Genomic DNA, 27,258 nt, shown 5'->3' with positions numbered 1-27,258 from the left:
CAGGAGGTACAGATGCACCCGGGGAGGTGTCATTTTGCCAGGGGGGGGAGGTGTCCGTCGTTTCGCCGCTGGTGGGGGGGGGGGGGTGCCGCGCGACTGTTGGCAACGCTCATTCCCTGCTCCCTCTGCCCCGGAACAGGAAGTAACCCGTTCTGGGAGTAGAGGGAGCAGGGAACGAGCGTTGCCAACAGACGCACGGCACCCCCCCCCCCCCAGCAGGTAAAGATGCACCCGGGGGGGGTGTCTGTCATTTCACTGGGGGGGGGGTGTCGCGCTGCACCCGGGGGGGGGGCACATCGGCGATCCGCCCCGGGTGTCAGCTACCCTAGGAACGCCACTGGGTATCCGGGAGAAGGACTGTGGTTATCTGCTGAGGGAGTATCAGGTAATGAACAGGATTTTGTACTGTTAATGGCAAAAAGCATTTATAAACAGCTTTAGAAACTGAAAGTGGACAAATCTATGGGGCCGGATGGGATACATCCCAAGATACTGAAGAAACTCAGAGAAGTCCTGGCAGGACCTCTTAAGGATTTATTTACTAGATCTTTAGAGATGGGAGCAGTTCCCTGGGACTGGAGACAAGCTGATGTGGTTCCTCTTCACAAAAGCAGAGACAGGAAAGAAGTGGGAAACTACAGGCCAGTGAGCCTCCCGTCGGTGGTAGGAAACATAATGGAGTCACTGTTGAAGAGAAGGATAGATAACTTCCTAGAAGCCAACGAGTTACAAGACCCGAGGCAACATGGCTTTATGAAAGGACAATCCTGCCAAACAAATCTTATTGACTTCTTCAACTGAGTGCCCAAAGAATTGGATGAAGAATGCACTCTAGATGTAATCTACTTGGATTTCAGCAAAACCTTTGATACAGTCCCTCACAGAAGATTCATGAATAAGCTGAGGGGACTGAACTTAGGACCGAAAGTGGTGAACTGGATTGGAAACTGGTTGATCAACAGCTGGCAAAGGGTGGTGGTAAAAGGAATCTGCTCAGAGGAAAAGAAGGTTACTAGTGGAGTGCCTAGAGATGTCAGTACTGGGGCCGATTCTGTTTAATATATTTGTAAGAGACATTGATAAAGGATTAGAAGGAAACATTTGCCTTTTTGCAGATGACACGAAGATAGCCAATAGAGTGGATACCCTGGAGGTAGTAGAAACCATGAGAAAGGATCTCCAAACATTAGGAGAATGGTCAAGGATCTGGCAGTTAAAATTTAATATCTATCAAAAATTAAATATTCCAGAATTAATTCTGAAGTATTTAATTTTTGATAGTATATAATTTGCTCCAGGTTATCTTAGAATATCCCCTGAGTTTGGATTATTGTATAGTTAAAATGTAATGCCAAGTAGTGCAAAGTGATGCACTTGGGTGTAGAAATCCAAAAGAGATATACCAGATAGGAAGGGAGAGATTGGTAAGCACAGCTCAGGAGAGAGATCTTGGGGTGATGGTGTCTGAAGATCTGAAGGTGATGAAACAATGTGACAAGGTGGTAGCCATCACCAGAAAGATGCTAGGCTGCATAGAGAGGGGTACAACCAGTAGAAGAAAGGAGTTGTTGATGCCCCTCTACAAATCATTGGTGAGGCCCCATTTAGAGTATGGTCTTTTATTCACTGCGGTATAAGGGGGCCTCGGTGCATGGCAAATCCATGTGCTGACGCTACCGCAGTGCCCCTTTTACTGCAGCTTTTTAAAGGGGCCCTTATTTGTAGTTAGTGAGGCTCTATCTAAGTTCTGCACATCTGACTAAATTGAGGTATTCTGCTTATATGTTGTTTTTGTGTAGAGAATCCTGCTTGCTTGGTTTTCTCAATAAGAGGAGTACTCTACAGACCGGTGTCATATCTGCAATACTGCTTTTTTGTATGACTATGGCTGGTTGTAGGGGGTGAGGCAGAACAATAGACAGTTATCCCACCCTCTAAAGTTGGCCCTGTATGAGAGTACAAGCAATTTCTTTTCTAAGAAAATATCATTGACAATCCAGTACTGTTATTGAAGACTTGGGACACAGATATAAACAACCTGTAAGAACAGAAAAAAATACTTGAAATCAATATGCAATCTAAAAACATACTGGGGAGCAAAGTGAATTGGACTTGATGTACTGCCATTCTGTGTTTTATTTTTTTTTTGCAACTACATTCAAAGCAGTTTGCATATATAGTATACACAGGGCAGCAGAGGGTTAAGTGACTTGCCCAGAGTCAGGAGGAGCTACAGTGGGAATTGAACCCAGTTCCCCAGGATCAAAATCTGCTGCACTAACCACTAGGCTACTCCTCCACAACTGCATAATACATTTTCTCAAGAAGGTATTCATTTTTTGCAATAGGTTTTTGAGTACTACCAATGAAAAAAAATAGCATTTAGATTTTACAATCTAACATTTTGTATTTAGAACTATTTTATTGCTGAAGTACAGCTTCTGACACCTGAAAAGCTATAGTGAGTCTACCTTTTAATAAGGATTCAGCTTTTTTCTTCAGAAATAAACTTTGTATTAAAATTAACTTTAAGCCTTTAGATTAGATTTATATTTCATTAGCCTTCATTTGGATTTCTAAATTCTCTTTCATTACAGATGGGAAATTTATAATGTGTAACCCAAAATGATGATTGTATAGTAAATCTCTGAACGTGTTTTTCATTAAACCTTCAACTACCATTCCAAGCTCTGTTTGATCTCTTTATCAGTGTTATTTTATACCAACCATTTCTGTCCAGCAATATGATCAAAAGAGGCTATTAGAATACATTTCTTAGAATAAATGTATAGATGTCAGCTAAAAATGGTCATGGTTTATTATGATAATCTTGAATGCTTCAGGAAGAGCCCTAGTTGATGGCTTGTAGCCAAGGACTGCCTCTGCAATAAAAAAAAACTAAACTAAATTGGGAGGAGATATAAAATATGAGAAAATTCTCAGCTAGCTTTGGATAAATGCTTACAGTGCCAGATTGCAGGTTTAGGTCTAAATTACCTAATACCCCATAGAAAGCAGTACAGAAAACCACTGGGTCAAAAAAAATGAAAGTTACTTATTAGTTTTGAAACTACTGAATGCTTGTAATCTCTTATTTGTTGTCAAATTCTATTTCTATTCACCAAATCGAATTGGCCCATGTAGGCTGGTGTTTTAATAGCTTATAGTTTATCAAAATTTACTATACAGCCCAACCTAACTTGCAGATCTAGGAGGTTTACAAAGCTAAGCTTTTCTGCATATACAGGCAGAAAAGAACTACAATATTGGATAGGAAAGGATTTTACCAAACATACACAAAAGGCACTCTCAAACTAAAAAGCAACGAGTTGGGAGGGTCATGGGAAGAAAACAGAGAAAAGAGAGCGGGGCGAGCTGTGAATCGAATCTTCCTATAGTGGGTCAGGGAGTGTGTTAAAGGCTTGGTTAAACAGCCAGGTTTTTATAGCAGACAAACTTTTTGAATGACTGTTTGGCATGAATAGCAAGAGGAAGAGAATTCCAATGGTATCTAATAGTCATGTAATCTAGTAACCATGATGTCTAATGGTATCACACACATTACATGAGCCAGTTGAGTCCTACCATATATATGATGTGCATTCCTTATAATGCATTTGGGTCATTAGTGTGTTTTAAAAATTGTGGTGCACACTAAAGTGATTTAATATGCACTAACCTATAAATTTATTGCACGATTAGTGCACATTAAAACCCTATAGTGTATTAAAAATCACTATTAAAATGAATGTGTAAAGCTAACTGAAAACACATCTGTAAATTAGGAAAAATTCTGGAAAAAATGAAAACTGACCCTTTTTTCGGTTCACACTGCACATACATTCCAAGTATAATGCTGTTACAAAAATAAATCTAAATGGCAACTCAAAAATAAAGGGGCCTTTCTGCTAAGCAAGACTAAAAGGGGCCATGTGCTAAGATTAGCACATGGGTTTTCCCCATGCACTGAGGCACTTTTTAGTGCAGGTGTAAAATGGCTACATTTCTATGCTTTATATTAATGGCCAGGTGCTAATTTTGAAATTAACACTTGGCCATTACTGTGTGAGCCCTTACTGACACTTATTTAGTAGACAGAAAAGGTTCATGCTCTAACCATCTGCTAATTGGTTAGTATGCGGCAATGTAGCCGTGCTAACTGATTAGCACTAGACATGCCTGCTCTCCACCCTATAAATACACCCCTGGTCTTAAAAAACTAAGTATTTTTTAGCACCAGGGAAGCATGCGCAGATGCCTGAACTACTGCTGGGCACCTAAATGCGCCCTGTGGTACTGCGTTTTGGCACATGGGAATCACACATTAGTGCTTACTGCCACTTAGTAAAAGAACCCCAAGTCTTTAACCAACAAGGTGAGTAATATTTTCTATGTGAGAAAGCAAACTTATTAACAATGTTGTTAATTATCTAAATGTTGTTCTTCATCCCTTCCCTACATATGTGTAAAGTATTTCACATAGCAATTACTACATTACACCCTTTCATTAACTTATTAAATTGTTCTTAACCACCATTATAGCCACTGGTTATAAAGATTAAAATACATTTAATTCTTCAAGAAACCCCTGAATCTGTCACCACCACCCCAATATTTGAAGTAAAACAGCAACAGTTTCATGGGACACAAATGCATTAACATGCATCCAAGACAGGAAGCATTTGCTGAATATACTCCAGATATTCAATATACTCAATCAAAGCCTCCAAACCATGCACTCCTGGGCTAATGCGTTCAAACTAAAACTCAATGCAGAGAAAACACAATGTCTTGTACTAACCTCTCAACACAACAAAAACACCCACTCCAAAATAACCACACCATACTATTCTCTTCCCGTCGTGCAAAACTTAAAAATTCTTGGAGTGACTATCGACCGAAACCTCACACTTGATACTCATGTGAAGAATACAACGAAGAGAATGTTCCAATCAATGTGGAAACTCAAAAGAGTAAAACCTTTCTTCCCGAGACATATCTTCCGCACCTTGGTACAGTCAATGGTAATAAGTCACCTGGACTACTGTAATGCACTTTACACCGGCTGCAAAGAACAAATTATCAAAAAACTCCAAACAGCCCAGAATACAGCCGCCAGACTCATATTCGGAAAAAATAAATATGAAAGTGCTAAACCCCTAAGAGAGAAACTCCATTGGCTCCCACTCAAAGAAAGTGTTGAGTTTAAGATCTGCACGATAGTACACAAAATAATACACGCAGACGCCCCAATCTACATGCTAAACCTTGTGGACTTGCCTCCCAGAAATGCTGTAAGATCATCCCGCAAATATTTCAATCTGCACGTCCCCAGATGCAAAGGACTGAAATACAAGATGACACACGCCACCACCTTCTCCTACTTGAGCACGCAGCTGTGGAATGCTCTACCTAGAGACCTGAAAGCTATTGACGAATTAACTAACTTCCGCAAATCCCTGAAAACTCATCTCTTCCAAAAGGCCTACAAGGAAAATACATAGCCTACAAACTACTTCAACAAATCACACAGTTACCACAGCTCACCTCTAACTTACCCAACACTTTCCGTCTATCCTCCCTTACCTAATCTTTAAACAGTAATAATTGTACTTATTATCATGAAATGACTATGCCTATCTTCTCTTACCAACATTCTAACTATAAGAATTGTACTTGTTATCACGAAATGATTATGTCATAACCACACTCTGTAAGCCACTTTGAGCCTAGAAATAGGTGGGAAAAGGTGGGATTCAAATGCAATAAATAAATAAATAAATATATATATTGCTAGTTTGATTTGTATCCCTTTCTCTATCCCTGCCCCCAACCCCTTACACATAGGCAAACCTTCATGCTGGGTTATACTATCCCTGATTAGAAACTAAGGCTAGATTTACTAAAATATGTTGAGATAGCACATGCTATCAATGTTAATGTGTGTTTTTTGTAAATATGATCCAGTGCATAAAATGGAATCTATGGTAAATAATGTTCACTAATACAGTACTATCAAGAAGGGAAAGTTCAAAACTCCACAATAATGCAAAAGCAGCAAAAAAGGGGTGGACAAAAAAACACAAGCAATGTGTAATCCAAAAACAGCCTTTACTTAAATGACCCGACACAGTCATTGTGTTTCGGCTAGACAGCCTGCATCAGGAATCTATGAAAATAAGAAAGGCTGACTGAATGGTGGAAGCACAGCTCAATGGAATGGATAAAGCACTTGACTGAAGTTAACAAGCAGTCCAAGTGCAAATAAAGCACAAATAATAATCCAAACATAGCAGTTACAAATCTGGCAGCGGTCACAGAATAACGCTTTCAAAAAAACCTACAGACTCCTGATGCAGGCTGTCTAGCTGAAACACGGTGACCATGTTGGGTCATTTATGAGGCTGTTTTTGGATTACACATTGCCTGACGTGTTTTTCTCCATTCCTTTTTGATGCTATTGAACTAATACACTACTGCACGTTAATAAATCTAGCCCTCAATTTTAATCTGCCATGTTTAACATCTGGAAATTTTGTGGGAAGTTTGGCTAATGGAGAAGACCAAGAAGAAGAGAATTAAAGTGGCAAACACTTCAATATGCTTTTTGGTAGAGTTGCCTTTGAACACTCTCAATATTTTGAATTCTATGTAGATTTTTGGACATTTTAGATGCATCTCCACATGTAAATAGCTGCATTTATATATGTAGATTGTATACATATGAAAATGGTGATTTCAGAAAGCTACTATGTACATGGAGAGATCCATACAACAGAGATTTCAAGGGAGTGTGGTGGAATCACGGTTTGAGACAAACATCTATACCTGTATTCCCCATTTTACAAAGAGAATATACTTCTATGAGTAAATATTTCCCCATTGGGTTTTATACTGGTTCAAAGTCATACATAATTTTTATAAAGTGCTCAATTTGGCCAGGACTTTATATGAGGGATTGTGAATAATTCTCCTTAATCCCTCATTGTTTATTTCTGCCTCCAAAATAAAGAAAAATTAATTGGCAACATTTATACTTTTGTAAAGTGAGACAAATACATGTGGAAGCTGTGCAGTTTGTAATACTCATTTCTGAATGTCTAAATTTCAATCTCAATGTTCTTTGTAAAATAGGCCTTCAAGTCTATTTAAGGAAAGGAAAGGAAAAAGTGAACGGAATGATATATTGCCTTTCTGTGGTTACAATACTTACTCATGTTCTTCAAAGCCTGCATTAAAAGGTTTGAAAATATGGCTCTATAGAGAATCAATACTATAATTTTCAGACTAAAAAGGACTTGCTTCTATCATGTTCTCTTCTGATCCTCTTCTCACTCAACATATACTTGTTATTTCTCTCTTCCTCATCTGGCAATTCTCTCCTGTTGGTGACCTTTCCCGTTCCTAACCCACAACTGTGCTTTTTCAAATTTAATGCATTGTTTATCTGGAAGAGAGTCTTCCTGAGTTGGCACATCCTGCGGCTTCTTTGGCTATATTAAAATCCAGATTCTAAACTCACAGGGGTCGATAATCAGCCGGCAGTGATCAGCGTTTTGCTGACTGCTGCCGGCGCTAAACCCGGAAATTTAATGTCAGGCCATGTCTGGGTTTATGAAGCCAACTAACACCTAGCTGATTAAGTGTGATATTCAGCTTTTAACTAGCTATGTTACCTCATAAAGGGGCCTTTTTACTAAGCTGTGGTAAAAGGGGGTCTGCACTAGCGTTAGTGCGTGTTTTTGATGTGTGCAGAGGCCCCCTTTTACCTCAGCAGGCAAAAGGCTGTCTTTTTTTTTTGAGGAAAAGAAATAGTCGTGCGGTAAGTGAAACACTGTGTGGCCATTTTGGGGGAGGGGGTAGCCCTTACTGCCACCCATTTAGATGATGGTAAGGGCTCTCACGCTAATTCAGCAGTAACTGGGCTGCACATGGTGCTGCTCAATTATCACCAGTTAAGGTCTGAAGCTATCATATTTTTGTAGCAATGAAAATGGTGTGCTCTAGGGGTGGGAACTACAGCTAGACTCCTGCTTTAGAACAGTAGTTCTGGATTGGCGCACGCTTACTGCTGCTTAGTAAAAGGACCCCAAAGATAGGAGTGACTTTTATGTGGTACTATTTATGTGGTTAACTTGACCAGTTAAGATCTAAATATCAGCACTTAACCAGCCAAGTGCTGACTCTGCAGCCAGAACTGCCTCAAAATAGACATTTGAGTTCAGCACTAACCGGTTATTTTCAGCAGTGTTGAACGGTTCCCAACCCACCCACCCACCCTCCTGAACTCAGTTCCCAACCCCCACCCCTAGCTTCCCTCTCTCCAAGGTGATCTTTCTGGACACCCTCTGCATATCTCCTTGCTCCCACCACATGAATCTGATCTCCCCTCAAAACCCCAAGACACATACAATCTCCCCTCGCAAGGTCCCCCTTGAAGGACTGACACACTCATCCACTAACCTCAACCCCCTTACAGCCAGTAATGTAGCTAGGTCTGAATGGGCCCCAGGTGGAAAATTAAGATGAGCCTCTGTAACAAAGAAGGGCACTTAGGGCCCCTTTTATCAAGTTGTGGCAAAAGGGGGCCTGCGATGGCAGTGGCATGTGTTTTTGACACTCACCGAGGCCCCCTTTTACTGCAGCAGGTAAAAGGTAGGTCTTGCTTTTCTGCAGGAAATGGCTGTGCGACAAAAAAAGCACTTGCCACACAGCCATTTTGGGGGGGGGGGGGGGAGCCCCTACCGCTACTGGAAGTTTGTGTGTTGGGTCTGTGAGTGCTTTCTGGGAACTGTGGGACCACTGAGAGTGTGGCCCCAGTAACCTAGAAATCACTGGGGATAATTTGAGAGCAGGAGACTTGCCCAGAGGCAGTTGTGACCCAGTCAGTGGGAGGAGGGTGATAGTGTAGAGTACGAGTGGCAGGAGCAGGCAGACTTGAGCTGTGCTGGGGTTAGACCCTCTAAGTGGCCATGGGGTAACCCCAAGCAGGTGGCTAGGTATTTCGTGACAGTGTGGTAAATGCAGTTCAGTAAAAGGACCTCTAAATGTTATTTGAAAGAGCAAATATTTCAGTTGTAAGGTCCTGATAGGTAGCTTGCTTCCTACTAGCTCTCTAAACCACGTCTCACCTATATGTATACATACATATATATATATATATATATATATATATATATATATATATATATATATATATATATAAGCTGGTGATTAATTGCCATTAACTCTTCGGTTTAACATGCAGGTTCTCATGGCGATTATTTTTACAGCATTTGGTTACATGTCTCATCAAGTTAGCTTGCGGCAAGTTACAGTGAGATATTATTGTGTCAATTCAACTAGAAGTGATCAACATTTCACGCAAAATTACAAATCAAAATATATATGTACCTTTCCTCCCCTTATATATTTCCACAGCATCTTGAGTTTCTATAATCATGGAACAAATAGGGCATAAGTTTGAAGTATGAATTAACAATTACAGTCATAGAACAGAGATTAAGACAGGACTCTTCTAGTTCTAATCATTCTTCACAGGCTGAAGTGCATCCATACCCCTTCTGAAAAGCCCCTCCCAGAAGAACCCCCCCCCCCCTGAAGATCCCTGCCTTGGAAGAGCACCTCCTCTTGAAGACCATCCCCCAGTAGTATCCATCCTCTCCCCAAAACCCCCAACCCCCCTCATAGGTCCCCCCAGGCCTACCTTGTATTCACCAGTGGTGTAGGTTAGGTTGGGCAGGAGTGATTCACAGTTGCTCTGGGTTCAAAATGGTGGCTGCAACTCCTAATAGAAGTCTTGCAGTACTACCACTAGGGTCCTAAATCCTAGTGGTAATACTGTGAGACTAACGATACAGTCAAGACACAGATAGGAGCTTCTGGATATTGCACCTGCTTACCCTACCCTAGACCACCAGGGAATTTTTAAGGTAGGTCTGGGAACTAAGGGGATTCTTGAAGAGGGGGTGGATGCTCTTGTGAAAGCTCAGGGAGAGAGAATGCTCTTGTGGCAAAATGCTCTTTGGAAGGGGCTTCTTCTAGGAGGCATAGGAGCTCTTCAGGAGGAGAGATTCTTTTGTGGGGCTTCAAGAGGGAGCCTGGGGGGGAAGGGGGGGGTGGTTCTTTGGGGGAGTAGGTCTTCAGGAAGGGAGTGGATGCTCTTGGGGAGGGGCTTTGGGAGGTGATCAGTAAAACTACCCCCCTGATATTTAGCCTGCTATCTGGTTAATTAACCAGGTTGTACACTGAATATTGCCACTATACAGTTAACTGCCTTAATAGTGCCATAGAAGTCAGAAGGGAATATTTAGCAGGTGTTGTGGGAGTGGGGAATCAGCAAAACTATCTCCCACCCCCTGATATTCTGGCTGATACCCAGTTAGCTAACCAGGTAAAGTTAGGCCTTCAAGCCTACAAGTTACCAGAATTTGCTTGTTTCTTACTTCCTTGATGGAGTCCTGTTGTACTTATTTCTTTTCCAGTCAATTCCTGTCTTTCGTACTCGCTCTTCAGTGAAGGCTCTTTCCCCAGCTCTCTCCACCCAGCCTGACCAGCCTTAATCTTTTGCTAAAACTTGCCAGCCACTAGCATCTGAAGGCTCAACCTGAGAAGAAGGGCAGCAGAAATCTTGTTCGAGCCCAGAGCACACTTTCCAATGGCTCAGTAGAAGGTCTTATTATCTTTCTGTAAATTGATTCCCAGTTTGCTAGATATGATTAGTGAACTTAACACCACAACTAGAAACACAGACAGAAGTCTGCCTCACATTATACAGTTCTAATGTTCTCTTAGCTTGATAAGTAACATATGTGTCCTATGTAGTGAAGAAATCAACAAATAGAAGAGATAAAACAACCCATCCAGAACTGTTTACAAATGCACACAGAAGTTCTGACCATCACTCTTGGAGAAATTGTGTTTGACTTCATCATATCTGGATTGTTTAATTGTTCCTTGTGGGAGTTACTTCTACAGTAATAAGCATCCTATCCCATTGTAGAAAATTAAATAAGTGTTACATCATGTTATCAATTATATTAACAAGAACCTGAATAAACCTCATTCTGAACATAAAAAGAACATCAGAAGAACAAATATTTTGCAGTCTATTAACAAATGAAAAGCTTTTCAATGTATACAAAGCAGATATAAGAAAAGAAAATATGTAATATTTTTCACTTACCATTAGAACGATGAATACAGGTGTGCTGGTTATCACTCAAGAAAAAACCCTCCTTGCATTGACATTCATAGCTGCCCATTGTATTGACACAGATCTGCTGACACCCACCGTTATTATCCAGACATTCATCAACATCTAGTGTTAAAACATTTACCAAACCATGGTCAATCATCAGTCATTAGAAATATCTTAATTTTTGGAAAAGAAAACAAAACTTGTGCAGTAAATTAGTGCAATACTATTTACAAGATGCCATCACAGTCGATGCATTCTCATTCTTTCTTTGGATCATAAATGTTAAAATAAACAATAAGTGGATGATTTTATAAAGCTTTTTTAAACATGTAATGCAGGTTTTAAATATGGGTAATAATTCTTATAAAATTGTGTGTGTGTGTGTGTGTATATATATAGACATAAAAATAGGCACATTACAAGATTCTACCAGGGCACATAGTTTTGGCATAGCTGGGACAGAGTTCCAATGCATGTGTGTATTTGATACAATATGGTGGTGATTTTAGAGTTGTCTAGACTGAGATGGCAAAAATGCACCAATTTGCAGCTTATGTTATAAAGGCTCATAGGTAGTTAAAACACTCCCACGTACATTTATACCTATTTGGGAGAAAGGGTGGGTAGATGTGCACAGTGGCACCTGTTTTATAAAGACTCACCTGAATTCTATATATGGCATCCAAAATTGGGTGCCGATCCAAGATATGCATCCAATTAAATTGGCCAAGGAGTTATTTAGAGCCAATAAATTGGATTCTAATTAGCATTAATCAGCACCAAGTTGGACCTGGGCACACAATTTGCTATAACAATGTGTGCCCAAATCCCACAGCATGCACCCCATAAGGGGCGTGGCCATGGGCATTCCTAATTTGTGTACATTATTATAGAACACTGGGAGCATGCGCCTAAATTAAGCACCAGGAATTATACTTTGTTTCAGCAGGTGTAAATCCTGGCACCCAAATTTTGGCGCCAAAATTAGAACTCAATGCTAATTCCATCATGGGTGCTTATATTTGAGTGCTCATTATAGAATAGCATTGCACACCAATTTTTTTTGTGCTGATTTTTGAGCACCATTTACTGAATGTAGCCCTATATGGGTAAAGCATGACTCCACCCAAACTTTGCTTCAGAACATAGGTACACTAAGAGCCAGATTCTATATAAGGTGCCTAAAAAAATCTATCTGCGCGGTAAACATTTCCGACTAAGCGTTTTCTATAAGCGGCACCTAGATTTAGGTGCAGTATATAGAATACAATTAGTTGATATTACAGAGCCTAAAATTACGCACCTCCACTTACACCAACAAAAACATAGCATAAATCTTTCCATGTAGATTTATGCACACTGGGCCATATTCTATAACTCTGCACGTAAATTTTAGAACTCCCATGAAACGCCCATTTCCCAACCCATAGCCATGCCCATTTTGAACTGCATGCCTTAGAATTTAGGCACAGTCCATTACAGAATACGCTTAGTTGTGCATGTTAATTTTAATTATTGCCAATTAGTGCTCATTATTGCTTGTTAAGTGCTGTTATCAATGCTGATTAGCTTGTTAAGCCAATTATGTTACACACCCACATTGTTATAGAATATGCCTGGATTTCAGTGTGGCTCTCTAGGCATGTTATATAGAATTCAGAAGTAAGGGGGTAATCCTCTAAAGGTTGCCTAAAGTTAAGCGCCAGGATGATGTGCGACTTCTATAATGGCAGTTGTGACATTATAGAATTGTAGCTTAAATCCACAGTTTTTGGGTCCTTTTACAAAGGTGTGCTAGCATTTTTAGTGCACGATAGAAATAAGTATGCACTAAATGATAGAGATGCCCATATATTTCTATGAGCTAAACGTGCTGTGATTGGCTCAGAGACTTCCAGGTCTCTCAGCTGAGTGAAGGACGTCCAAAAAGGCTGTTTTTATTATTGCGGGGGGGGGGGGGGGGGGGAGGCCAACCAAAAAGGACGTCTTTTTGGATGGACGTCCTCAACTGCACTCTCCTGCTACGATCGAGCCGCATCGGAGCCTTCCTGCAGCAGGCCGTGGAGGGCGTGAGCAGCGCGGCGTCTTCCTTTCAGGTGGCACAGGTTTTTGTAGGACGTCCAAAAAGAACGTCTTTGGAATGGGGGAGGGGGGTTTCAGGTGAAGGACGTCCAAAAAGGACATCCCTAACATTTTTTTCTTCTGATTTGCCCCGAGAGGTGTAGACCTTCCGTTAGGTTTTTCACGGTAAGGGGATCGGAAAACCATAGTGCATCTCATTATAATAGCCTTGCAATAGCCTTTGGATCATCTTCATTCCGTTTTCGTTAGCTGCTACCGTGATCGGAAAATGGCTCGGAGAAGCCTTTAGTGCATGCCAGGGTTTACTACTTGCTCGTTAATGGCTCGTTAATGGCTTGTTAAGTTTAGTGCATCTGGCCCTGACAGGGCCGGTCTTAGCAAGTGCGGGGCCCTATGCAGACCAATTTGATGGGGCCCCACCCTAGCTCCGCCCCCTCCCTAGCTCCAGGGCCGGCCACCCTTCCCTCCAAGCTCCCAGACCGCTCCCTCCGAGCTCCAAGGCCCCCAGCTCCAGGGCCTCCCTCCCTCCCAGCTCCAGGGCCCCCCTCCCTCCCTCCCTCCCAGTCATTTTTAACATCCCCCTCCAAAATCCAGTACTAGGTATGCCGAGAATACAAAACACTCAGGACCTATAGAGCAATTCTACCATACCATAAGCAGTCATTTCTACTAAATCACACAAAGAAAAGGAAAACATCTTAAAACACTACAGTGAGCACTAGAGCATCAATTCACCTATTGTAAAATGAAACCAGACAGAATAGTACAGATCGTCGTCAATCCTGCACAGTCAATGCCAAGTGAAAGCCATGTCTTTTTCACAAACACAGATACACCCTAATCCACGATAGAATAAGTAGTAATATTAAAACTTTCTATTTAGACAAAAATTAAACTGAACCCCCAAGATGCCAGACTCTGCATACAATGCAACACCACAGAAACAGAAAATGTCCCCTAGTACTATGCAAAATATAAAGACAGCAGATGTAAATTTGAAAAAAAAAACCTAACAAATACCAATCACCACTTTACAAATTAACAAATAGAAATAAAACAAATATAAAAAATAAAATAATACCATTTTATTGGACTAATAGATTTAGCTTTCAGAGGCCAAAACATCCTTCCTCAGGTCAATATAGTATAGTACTGTTACAGTATCCTATCCTGACCTGAGGAAGGGGGTTTTGTTCTCCGAAAGTTAGACAAAATGTATTAAAATTAAAATTAGTCCAATCAAAAGATTACCTTGTTTACATGTTCTATATTATAAACATTTATTAACACATCTACAATACTACTTTATCCTAAAGAAAAAAATAAAAAATATATATTTTATTTACAGTTTGTTGTCTCAGGTTTCTCCTTTCCTCATCTTCTTTTCACTGTCTTCCTTCCATCCAGCATCTGTCTTCGGTCTCTCTCTGCCATCCAGTGTCTGCCCTCTCTGCTGTCACCTCCATCCAATGTCTGCCCTCTCTCACTGCTCCTTCCATCCATATCTGCACTCTATCTCTGCCCCTTCCATGATCCATCCACCATCTGCCCCTGTCTGCCCTCTCTCTCCCCCCCATCCATTCACTGTCTGCCCTTTCTATCCCTTCCATCCACTGTCTGCCCTCTCTCTCTCTGCCCCTTCAATCCACCATTTGCCCTCCCTCTGCCATCCATCCAGGGTTTGCCCTCCCTCTCGCTCCCCATCCAGGATATGCCCCTCTCTCCGCCCCTTTTTTTCAGCCTCCAGTTCCAGCCCCACTATCCCACCAGTCCCGAGCTTCAGCCCCCCAGCCACTTCTCCCTGTCCCCTTTTCAGCCCCCAGTTTCAGCCTCCAGTCCCAGTACTAGCCCCCTTATCCCACCTACCCTCCTTTTCAGCCCCCAGTTCCAGCCCCCTTCATCCACATGCCTTGTATTAGGGCCCCCTTTTCAGAACCATTCTCCCACCTGACCCATGCATGCCCCATTTTCCCACCAGCCCCAGGCCCCATATGGCCCCTTCTCAGACCCCAGTGACAGTCCCCTTCTCCCATCCAAGAACCCCAGTCCCCTCCCCACCCGTCCCCTTCAACCATCCAAGAACCCCCTCCCCGCCCCCTTCTCCCATCCGTGATCCCCTCCCCATCCCCAGTCCCCTTCAACCATACAAGAGCCCTCTCTCCACCCCCTTCTCCCATCCGTGAATACCCCTCCCACCTCAGTCCCCTTATCCCATTCAAGAACCCCAGTCCTCTCCCCACCTGTCCTCTTCTCCCATCCGAGAATCCCAACCCCAGTCCCCTTCAACCATCCCCCTCCCCACCCCTTCTCCCATCCGTGAATACCCCTCCCACCTCAGTCCCCTTATCCCATTCAAGAACCCCAGTCCCCTCCCCACCCGTCCCCTTCAACCATCCAAGAACCCCCTCCCCACCCCTTCTCCCATCCGTGAACCCCCTCTCCACCTCCCCATTTGAGAACCCCCACCCTACCCTTCCCCCACCTGAGAACACCCACCCCCACCCTTCTCCCATCTGAGTCCCTCCCCCCCCCCCGACCCACCTACAAGCTGAGCTCCATTCTGCCGCCCACCACCCTCACTGCCTTTAAAAAAACAATTTGGAAGCATCGAAGAGACAGTGACAGGCAGCGCCTCGCGTCTGCCCTGCTACTAAAAATCTCTTCAATGTCGTTCGGGCCTTCCCCACATTGAGTCCTGCCCGCCCTCGCGGTAATTGGAAGTTACCTCAGAGGAGGGCGGGACTCAATGTGGGAAGGTCCAATGACGTCGAACAGATTTTAGTAGCAGGGCGGGCAGACGCGAGGCGCTGCCTGTCACTGTCTTCGGCGCTTCCAAATTGCGTTTTTAAAGGCAGGAGACAGGAGTGACAGGAGAGCAGTGACTCGGAGCACCCCCCCCCACACCCGCTGACATCGGGGGGGCGGACCGCCCCCACCACGCCGCCGTCGCACATCGGATTCGTTGGGAGGGAGGACGGAAGGATGGACTGGAGCTCGGGCAGGCGGGGCCCCACTGAGCGCGGGGCCCTATGCGGCCGCCTCGGTCGCCTCGCCTTAAGACCGGCCCTTGGCCCTGAGTATAATTGGATTTCATCCAGCTTGCTGGATGGGTAAAATGAAAGTCCTTTGGAGAGTACAGAGACTTCATGCTGTGATAATTGATGGTTCAAGAGGTTTATTATCCCCATCTGATCTGCATCTCCAAAGGTGTGATCAGTGTTTCTTGGTTTGTTTGGGCTCTGATTTTCACATGCCTCAGATGTATATCCAAGTGTCTCCAAGGTGTCTGGGGATGTTGGTTTTTCATAGCTGTTTCTGTTCCAGGATAAGCTGTTTTTCTGTCTTTGATTCTGCAGGAGAGAAGACAGTTTTATTTCTTTTTTGCAGATAGCGATGTATTGTTTTTCCAAAAACAGAACAAGTCAGACTACTACAGATCTGTACACAGAAACTAAACACAAGCAGAATACCTCACTTCAATCACTCCTGCGGAATAAAGTCAGAACTTCAAATACAGAACAAGCAACCACTAACGAGAAGTAGAAACTTTGAAAAGTCTGAATGCAATACAACACTGGAGAAACAGAACTGCACCAATTCCAAGGAATCAAAGTGCAATAACTTTGTCATGGTCATCATAGCCAAGGTCCGTGCCTTGCTTGTCTGTGCTGTGTTCCTCCTTCTTAACATACTGAAATTACCTGCAGTTCCAGTTAGTGACATGTGGGGTCACTGTAGAGTGGTGGAGGCCAAGCTGGTGATGTCATCAGCACTGAGCACTTCTTAAGCTGGCTTCTGAGAGTGCCCAGTCTGGCAATTACCCTGCTAGTTCCAACTTCTGTTTCTTTGTGGCGCCGTGGCCTGAAGCTTGGCCTACAGCTTTTTCTTATGCTGTGTTCCAGTGGAAGTCCGCTTTTAAGCCAGGGAGTCCTGAGGAGTAAAGCTTTGCCTACAGCTTTCACCTATTGCTGTATTCCTGTGAAGCCTGCTTTCAAGCTTGGTGGTTCTGAGGAGTAATAGCTCTGCCTTCATCTTTCACCTTACCTTAGGTCCAGTGAAGCCTGCTGCCAGGCCTGTGAGTCCAGAGCCTCCCATGCCTCAGTTGAGATTCCAGTCGTCCACCGTGAGTCCTTACTCGCTGTATGCAGCGAGTGGCTTTGTGCTGTGTTTGGGACTGTGTGGGCTGGATGATGGGGAATGCTGCAGGTGCAGTGGCTAAGGCCACATTGTGAGGTATCTGTGGATGAGGGAGCGGTGCTTGGAGTGTGGAGGGGTCTGTGTGGGCTGATCCTAGCTCTTGGGTGCTGTGCAGGGCCGTTGATACTTCTAACTTGGGAGCATCGGCTCAGGTTTGGCTTCTTTACCTTGCTTGCCTTGGGAGCGTTGGCTCAGGCTTTGTCACTTTATCTTGCTTGCCTTGGGAGTATGCGGCTCGGGCGCCTTAGTGACTGCTTGTCTTAGGTGACATCCCTAGTCTTCTGTGAGTGGACTGTCCCGCTCTTGCCTCCACCTGCGATGCAGGTCCTCAAGAGACTCTCTCTTTTCTCTTTGTTTTGCTTATGCTCCACTCTGGTTTTGAGGGAGCTTGCCACGGTTGTTCCGTGGCTCATCTGAACGCACGGACAGAATGAACCCTTTTCTTAACCACTAGCGGTGTTACCTCTGTCAATCAAATATTGCCTGTTTGTCTTTGTCCCGCTAGGGTGGGCCCTTTTGCCTAGTGTATTGTGTTCTATTGTATGCCATATGTTTGCACTGCTCTGCTAGTATTGAGATGTGCAGCTAGGCTGCTTGTGTTTGATTTCCCCATACAGCTAGGCTGTTTTACTTTACCTTTACTGTATATGTTATGCTTTGCATTGCTTCAGCCAGGTTAGACTATATAACTAGGCTGCCTGTTCCTTTCTGTGCCATTTGGCTACCCTTTTAGCCCAGTGTTTTTGCTGCTAATAAAGCTGCCTCAGTTCATCTCCACTTGTGGTCCGGTCCAGTTCTTGGGAGCACTCTTAGTTCTGAAGGAATTTGGTCTACCCAGAGGTGGTTGGGTGATTCTCATGCAGCCACCTCTGGGTCAAGGGTTCACAAACTTTATCCATGAAAAGGCAGCACTGTAAATATTATACCAGGCCCTAAAACACCAGTTCACCACCTAGTGAGAAAAATAAAACAAACAGGACTGGTAACAGATTTCATACTAGCAGAATACTACACCTTGATTACACACATAAAAAATGGACACCTCAAAAAATAAGAAACAAGGGACTACAGATCTGTAATAGAGATATAATGTCAAAAGGCCAAACTAAAAACCTCAAGAAGTCAGATTCTGCACATACAGCAATAACAGAGAAACAGAAACTGAAATGCAAGATATCAAGATGCACATTTTCCAAAGCTGACATACCAATTAATAAATTCAGAATAAAATACCTTTTTCTACCTTTGTGGTTTGAGCATTTTATTTTTCCATTTTCTTTGATCCGAGGATCTCTTTTCTGCTTTTCTGTTTTTTTGTTCTCTCTTTCCAGAGACTTCTTTCCAGTTGACATTTCTTCTCTTTCCATGTCCACCATCCATATTCCCCCATGTCTCTATCCATTCTGTCCAGAATCTCCCCACTTGTGTCCCTGTCACTATCTTCCCCCATATTCAGCATCTCCCCTCTGTGTTCCTATCTTGATCTGTCCAGCTTCTCTCTTCAGTTTCTCTATCCCTCCTCCTGTGTCCCTGTTTCTGTCACCGCCCAGCATATTTTCTCCGTGACCCTATCCCTCCCCATGTCCAGCTTCTCCTCTCTCTCTTCTCCCACCCACCTTGCTCCTGGGGGCCAGCATCTCTCTCTCTCTCTCTCTCTCCCCTGCCCTCCTTGACAGTGCAGCATCTCTTTCTCCCTCCCTCCATTGGCCAAGTGTCTCTTCCCCTCTCCCCCAGGTCCAGTCTCTTTCTCTCTCTCTCTCTCTTTTCCCTCCACCTACCTCCAGGTATTGCATCTATCCATCTCTCTTTTCTTTCCTCTTCTCCAGGTCTGGAATCTCTCTCTCTCTCTCTCTCTCTCTCTCTCTCTCTCTCTCTTTTCTGCCCTACCCCTGCTTCTAGCATCTTTCCATCTGTCCACCCCTCACCCCCATCTGGAAGCAGCCTGTCTCCATCACTGCTTATGACCCAACCTGTTTGAAGACCATGAGAGGGGATGGCAGGAAAAGATACTGGAGTCATGGGAGGGGGGAAGGAAGAGAAAGGAAAAAGAGAAATGCCAGACTTCAGGGACGATGAGCTAGGAACCAGGTTGTGAGGAGGGCACTTCAGTCCAGAAGCGGGCAGCCCCTACCATTTGGCAGCACTGGGCTTTTTGCCAGGTTTGCTCAATGATAATTACACCTGCATACATCACAATTCCACACTGGGAATGCCTATGTGTCATCCTGTCAGCTCATATATGCACCTATTTGACCACACAATTTTTGAGAGCTCTTTTCTGCCTGCAACACATGTGGAGAAAGCTTTATAAAATTATCCCTTAAAAATACTACTCAGGAAAAATGAGAAAATGTTCAGAATTCTGAAGTGCTAATTGATTTCAAACTCAAAATGAAATGCTGACTATTTTTTTTTAAAGAAATGTTAAAGTTGTATAGAGGACTCTAACCCTCTGCCAACCATGTTGTGCTCTGACAGACTCATTCAATTTAGAAAGATATACTTTAGACTTATAGTATGTCTAGCAGGATCAACAGACAAACATAAAAGGTGATATTGGATGAAAGAGTCTTTATAGAGTTCCAGTTTGAAGAGAGCAGCATGCTTCAATTACAAAAATCATAATCTGCTACTTTGCCAGCTTGTTTAATGAAAGTACTTCATAAACCTTCATGTTCTCTGTCTGCATTTACACTTTAATTGACAAATATATTCAACAGCAAAAACATTGCTACTGGGTTTTTGACATTTCATTTTTTAATGTTACTATTTTATATGATTATACTGATTAAAAAATCTTTACTTACTAAGGGGTCCTTTTACCAAGCTGCGGAAAAATAGCCCTGCGCTAGTGACGGAGGCTGTTTTTCCAATGCACCATGGCCCTTTTTACCGCAGTGGGTAGAAAGACCCCAGGGCACACATGGCCATGTGGTAAGAGAACTCTTACCGCATGGCCATGTGACATGGAGCCCTTACTGCCACCCATTGAGATGGCGATAAGGGCTCTCGCGCTTATCCGGCGGTAACCAGGCAGCACACAACAATGCCTGATTACCGCTGGGTTACCATTGCGCAAGCCATTTCCAGGGGTTTTCTTTTTCCCCCTGTGATGGGGCCCTTGCAGCCAAGGGCTCTCTCCATCCAATCTCCTCCTGCACTAGAGGTTATGTTTGGGTTCCAACTATCTCAGTCAGTTTACAATAAACTTGACTGTAGCTCATGTGATGAATACCTTGTGTAGACTCTTTCCAATTGGAGGTGCACTGGAGTTGTTGGATCATAGGACATCTTGATTGTCCAGAAGTAGCTCCTATATTGTTTGGGAAGGCAGTTAAACCGGCATCTAGTTTCACATACCTAGGTGTCCTCATAGATTCCAAGTTAACATTTGAAAAATCAGATTGGCAAGGTAGTGAGGGAAGGTTTTATGGTTTTAAGGAGACTACGTTCATTTAAACATTTGTTTAATGATAAAGGGAATGGAATGCCTCTCTTATGAGGAAAGGCTAAAGAGATTAGGAATCTTCAGCTTGGAAAAGAGATGGCTGAGGGAGGATATGACTGAAGTCTTCAAAATCTTGAGTGGTGTAGAATGGGTAAAAGTGAAATTTTTCACTCTTTCAAAAACCCAAGGGAATGGAACAGTTTAGGGGGTGAAGAAATTTTTTGTATATGAAAGAGGAACGGGCCATGGGTGAGACTGAATGTGATGAACATAAGGTGGCCAAACAGATAGAAAAGGTGACAGCAAAACCTAGAAGGATGTTTGGGTGCTTAAGGAGAAGAATGATCAATCAAATCTTACAATGTCCCATAAGTACTTAATATTGCAGGGGTACAATATCACAAATAGAAATAAACCCAATGCATCAAAGACAACTCGGTATGAGATACCAAAATGGAAACTGTGAAAAGAAGCCTTGGCAGTGACTCGTTTAACATCGGAACCACTGCCCAACGGTTCATTTATTTCATCATCAGCTTCATCACTTTCAGGGTTACCTTAACTCACACTTTTATTGACTTGGATAACACTTCAAAATATCAAAACTTATCTTGTTTTTTCTTCACATGCCACCACTTTTTTGATCATCTTGGGACTCTCCACTAGTGATCCTTTTCCATGTAGATAAATGAACATTTAGTCCTACTCTCTGTTTCCTGTCTTTGAGCCACTTTGCAATCCACAAAAAGGAATGGTTTCTATCCCATGACTAATTTCCTCAGAAGCCTCCCAAGGGGTAGAACATAAATGTCACACAATTGTGGTGCAAAATTCCCCCCTCCCATCACAAGACTATAACCTCTCCCCTCCAAAATGATATCACAAACTTATGATCCCCCTAATCCTCAAACAAATGAAATGCCTACAGAAAGTAGTTGCCACTGTTATAATAAAGCAAAAATGTGTATCTGTCCATTTTAGTTTACAAGTGGAAAAACATAATAAACAAATAAACAGTTACTACAGCTAAGGCGACACTATATCAAGTCAGTTTTATAATCAGTTCAGCATTGCAAATACCACATAGAGTATTGCTGAGTATGCTGAATTGTTCCATGACACTCATTTGTCCTGCCATAGTGATGAAAAATGAATCAATCTTGTTTTCTGGAAGTTCACTTAAATCCATATCATTTTCATCACATCACTCCACACTCTCGCCATTTTTATCATGTGCTATAATCACTATCATTTCATGTTGCTGACAGGCAACCACTCTTAAATGTCTGACTAATTTAGCCAGAACAGACTTGTGTGTGGCTGTGTGGTTTTGCACCATCACCACAGGCATAATGTAGTGATGGCATGTTTTAGATATTTTATCTCTCAATACAGACTGGTCTGAAGGACAGTAGTCTCTTTGCGGATGATACCAAACTCTGCAATAGGGTGGACACCCTGGAGGGCATGAATGACATAAGGAAGGACCTAGCAAAGCTGGAGGAATGGATCAATATTTGGCAACTAAGGTTTAATCCCAAAAAACACAGGGTCATGCACTTGGGTCGCAAGAATCCAAAGGAACAGTACAGTATAGGAGGTGAAGTGCTTCAGTGTAAGAAGGAAGAGTGGGACTTGGGGTGATTGTGTCTGATGACCTTAAAGCTTCCAAACAGGTAGAAAAAGCAATGGTCAAAGCCAGAGGGGTGCTTGGGTGCATAAAGAGAGGCATGACCAGCAGGAAAAAGGAGGTGATAGTGCCATTGTATAAGTCTCTAGTGAGGCCCCATTTGGAGTACTGCGTGCAGTTCTGGAGACACCTATGGAAAGATATAAACAGGATGGAGTCGGTCCAGAGGGCGGCTACAAAATTAGTAAGCGGTCTTGAATGCAAAAATTATAGGGACAGGCTTATGAACCTCAACATGTATACGCTGGAAGAGAGGACAGAGAGAGAGAGGAGACATGATAGAGAAGTTTAAATATCTCAAGAGCATTTATGTACAGGAAGAGAGCCTTTTTCAACTGAAGGAGAGCTCTGGAATGAGGGGGCATATGACGAAGTTAAGAAGGAATAGGCTTAGGAGTAATCTAAGGAAATACTATTTCACAGAAAGAGTGGTGGAGGCATGGAATGGCCTCCTGGTGGAGGTTGTGGAGTCGAAGACTGTTCCAGAATTTAAAAAGGCATGGGATAAGCATGTGGGATCGCTTAGGAAAAGGAAGGGGTTACAGAGGATGGGCAGACTGGATGGGCCATATGGCCTTTATCTGCCGTCATGTTTCTTTGTTTCTATTGTGAAATATTGTAGCTGAAAGATAAAGGATATTGTTCAAAGCTGCAAAGAGAGTTCCTGAATGAATGACAAATGGAATAACATACAAGTTTCTATCCCTAAGTCTAGTTGAACAATAGATAAAGGAGGTGGAAGAAAACTGTAATCCCATTGAAATATGAGCTTCTTGATTTAAGCTGCACTTTTTGTTACCACATTTCACAGTCTGATTCAGGTATTGGTTCAATCACCCAGATATTCCATCAGTTTTGATCTCTGGACAACACATTTTCCTCAACAAGTTCTGATTTTTCTGGTTCAATATACTCAGCAACAGTTGGATAATTGTCAATTATCAACTGTAACCAAATTTCAGCCAGTCTTCTCAGTGAAACTGTAATTCGTTTGTTCCAGGTCTGTGTCCATGGTATTACCTCTTTCATCTAAATGTCAGCCATTGTGATCATGAGGCAGGATTATTCCATTAGTTTTCTATTTAATGGTGCCGTCTTTTGTTCAACCTTGTTGAATGCACTTTGCCCAAAAGCATTTTTTTTGCAATAAACATAGCATCCAGAACATGCTGAATAAAGTGATAAATGCCAACCTTCATGACTTTTTGGAAGTGTGAATTTTCATTGGGCCTCTATTTCAGTTGATACAAAAATGAGTTTTACTACATATTCAATACCACTCTTAGTTATGGCTTCAGGTTCAATAACCTTTCAAAGTCTAGACCATGACAGTGAGTTTACGACAAATGTGTTTCTAATCTGATTGCAATATACATTGGACCTGATTAACTAATGGCTTCCTTGTTCCCAAGATTGTCAAGCATAATGTGAATTTCTGCATAGACAAATGGGATCAGTTTATGTCAGCTAGCCAATACCCCCTTGTAGTTTAAGGATATTGGACTGGATATACTGCCTTTCTGTGGTACAATCACGGCAGTTTACATATTCTATGCAGGTCCCAATGAAAATCCACGCTACCAGAAGTAATAAAGGTTGGCATTCATCACTTTATTTAGCATGATGTGGACACTATGGAGCTCATTTTCAAAGCAGAATAATGTCTGAAAGAGGCCAGACAGATGTTTTTCTGATGAAAACGCACAACTTGCCATAATAAAAGGAAACATCTGAAAATATGTAAGGGGTCTGTGTGTGCCCAAGATGTTTTGAGAAGGGGTGTTTTGGGGGCATGTCATGGCCAATGTTACAAGGTGGATGTTTCTCAGCGATAACGGATAGGGGGGGAGACGTTTTGCGGCGGAAATGAAAATGTCTCAATTTAAACCTGCTATAAATGCAAATAACTCAAGCCACAACCCGTCTTTGGACCCATTTGTGCTTTTGCTGAGTTGAAGAGTGGAGAGGTAGATTTGGTTGTGTTCTGAAAGAGAGTGGAGAGTTGCTGAGTGGTTTGTTAACTTTGTTTGTCTGCCCATTTGAAACTTTTCTCCCTCACATTTCATGCCATGCCTGCTCCCTATCTTATCTCCTGCACTCCTTGCCCACACCTACTAGCCCCCCAAACACACCCATCCCTTGCTCTCTCATAGGCCTCCTCCCCCTCTGCTGTGTCCTTGCCCCATTAACCCCTCACTGTCCCCCTCTCAGTGTTTGTCTGGCATGGATGTCCAGCTGGTGTGGTACCTGGTCAGCTCTGTGGGACGGGGAGGGGTCATTGTCAACTTCCTGGTCTGTCTGCTGCTACTTGTTAGGTTCTCAGGTTCAAAACACGCAGGCACAGACTCTGGAGTAATTGTGAGCCCTTGGGCTGCTGACGATGAGAGGCAGCAGCAGGCAAAACCCACCAACCAACACTGGGCTAGAACACACCGGACTGGTACGCACTGAACTGGAACACACTGAACTGGAACGCACCAAACTGATACGCACTGAACTGGAACACACTGGACAGGAACACACAGGACTAGAACCAGGCTTCACCTACACTTAGCAGTCGTTCCCCAGGGGTTGAGCCCCTGGGTGCAGGCAGCCGGCAGGACTTGGAGGGAAACTGGTACTGGAACTAGCAGGCTAGAACACCAGGAATCAGGATTCAGAAGTGCCCACAGGCACCTAGACAAAAGCAGGGCAGACAGAGTTCAGAAGTGCCCACAGGCACCTAGACAAAAGCAAGGCAGACAGGGGTTCAGGGTACTCAGACAGGAGGGAAAGGAAGCCAAAAGCAGACAGGATACAGAAGTGCCACCAGGCACCCAGACAAGAGCAAGGCAGAAGTGCAACTGCACAAGGGATTCAGGGTTCTCAGACAGGAGGGAATGGAAGCCAAAAGCAGACAGGATTCAGAAGTGCCCACTGGCACCTGAACAAGAGCAAAGCTGCAGTGCTAACTGCACAAGCGGTTCAGGGTTCTCAGACAGGAGGGAAAGGGAGCAAACAGCATTGGATTCCGGATAGGATTCAAGGCAAGCAAGACAAGGCAGAAGTGCTAACAGCACCAAACACTAACCTGGACCTTTGGCGTTTGCAAAGGCCCTGAATGGAAGAACACCACTTCCTTATCACGGCCTGACTAATGATGTCACAGCTACAGGACTCAGGCAGAAAGCATACTGAAGCACAGAGAGGCTCAGCACACACAGGTGGAGTATAGTGGAGCAATTAGAGCCACGCTGGAAGCAGCCAGCACACAGAGACAGAGGCAGAGCTAACTCAGGCAACACACACAGGTGCAGTATAGTGAAGCAATTAGAACCATGTTGGGAGCAGCCAGCATACAGAGACAGAGCTAACTCAGGAAGGACAGACAGAAGCCAGCTAAGAAGCTGACCACCAGAAATATGGTAAGTTTGAGAGGGGTCACGACCACAATTGTAACACTACTGTCTGTCCTCTGGCAGGGGCTGTTTTATTTATTGGGCAAAGTTGTGTAAAATGCAACAGACCATAAAGATTTTTGCTACCTTCTCTGAGGAGTAAAGGAGTTCCCCCACACGCACACATACAAATGGTCAAGGCATTGAAATCTATTCTTGAGCTGACCAAATGTCTGTTCATGATTGCCTGGGTGGTCTGATGGGACTTATTGTATTCCTTCTCCACCTCATTTTGGGGGTGCACTATAAGAGTCATGAGCCAGGATCACAGGGGGTAGTTTCTGTCACCTGTTTGGAGGGGGCAGACATGGGTGTGTATTGGTTGGTATGTGCAGCTTGTGGAGTGCAAGTAATGGGTGTGGGTTCTGGGGGACATCTTGGGGGAGGGAGTGCAGTGATCTTGGGAAATTGGGGGGGTGGAGAATCCCTGTACTTTCCTATCTAGGAGCCAACCACTGGTGATCTGTACTCAATCAAACCTCCGGTAGATTACTGAGTGTTATAGTATATATGTATCATGGGAGGACCCTGGGAATTGAGCATACACATCCACAATCTCCTCATGGGTATGGCACACCACCTGCATGTTCATGGAGTGATAGGATTTTCTATTTCTATAGGTCTCCTCATGTGCCCAGGGGAGGGGGGCATCTGAATGAAATGTGTGTGCAGTCAGTGATGCCTATGACCGAAGGGAGTGGTCCATGGAGTAGAACTGAGTCATGTTATTCTGGAGGGCAGTAGTAACAAAAATGATATACGATGGGGTGTGGGTGAGGAAGGCATTGAAGGACTGGGAAAGATAGTTGGAGGTAGTTGGCTAGGTAAGGCCTACATTGACTGCTAGCACTGACTGAAATGTGCCAGTGGCAAGAAAGGTGAGGGAGGCAGTGACCTTATGGTGGACTGGCACTGGATTATTCCTGCGTGTCCTGGTCTGGAGGAGGGGTTGTAGCTGCTGACAGAGGTGCTGTATGGCAGCCCTATCAAAGCAGTACCCAGTAATGCACAGCTTGGTCAGTGACGTCGAGGAGCCAGGTCCTGGGCCTAAATACTCTCTGAAAGGGGTATCTCCTCCTAGCTCTCCCCTCCAGCCATATCCAACAAAGCATCATCCACAATGGCATTCAGCACATCCATGGTTAATGTGCAGGTGTCTGCCTTAAAGATTGGGTTTTAAAGAAGAATTGTAGGTTATTGATAA

The 27,258-nt window shown here is 43.4% G+C and overlaps 1 protein-coding gene across 1 annotated transcript in view; it reads right to left on the bottom strand.

Moving 5' to 3' along the window:
* Positions 1–27,258, bottom strand: part of SCUBE1 (signal peptide, CUB domain and EGF like domain containing 1) — a 1,083,891-nt gene that overhangs the window by 898,458 nt on the left and 158,175 nt on the right. The window contains 1 exon segment of the mRNA XM_030214211.1: positions 11,186–11,320. Within this exon segment, the coding sequence (XP_030070071.1) occupies positions 11,186–11,320 (135 nt within the window).

Source organism: Microcaecilia unicolor, chromosome 9, assembly GCF_901765095.1.
Source record: "Microcaecilia unicolor chromosome 9, aMicUni1.1, whole genome shotgun sequence".
NCBI lineage: Eukaryota > Metazoa > Chordata > Amphibia > Gymnophiona > Siphonopidae > Microcaecilia > Microcaecilia unicolor.
The sequence above is the reverse complement of the archived record's forward strand: the minus strand, read 5'-3'. Positions and strand labels throughout refer to the sequence as shown.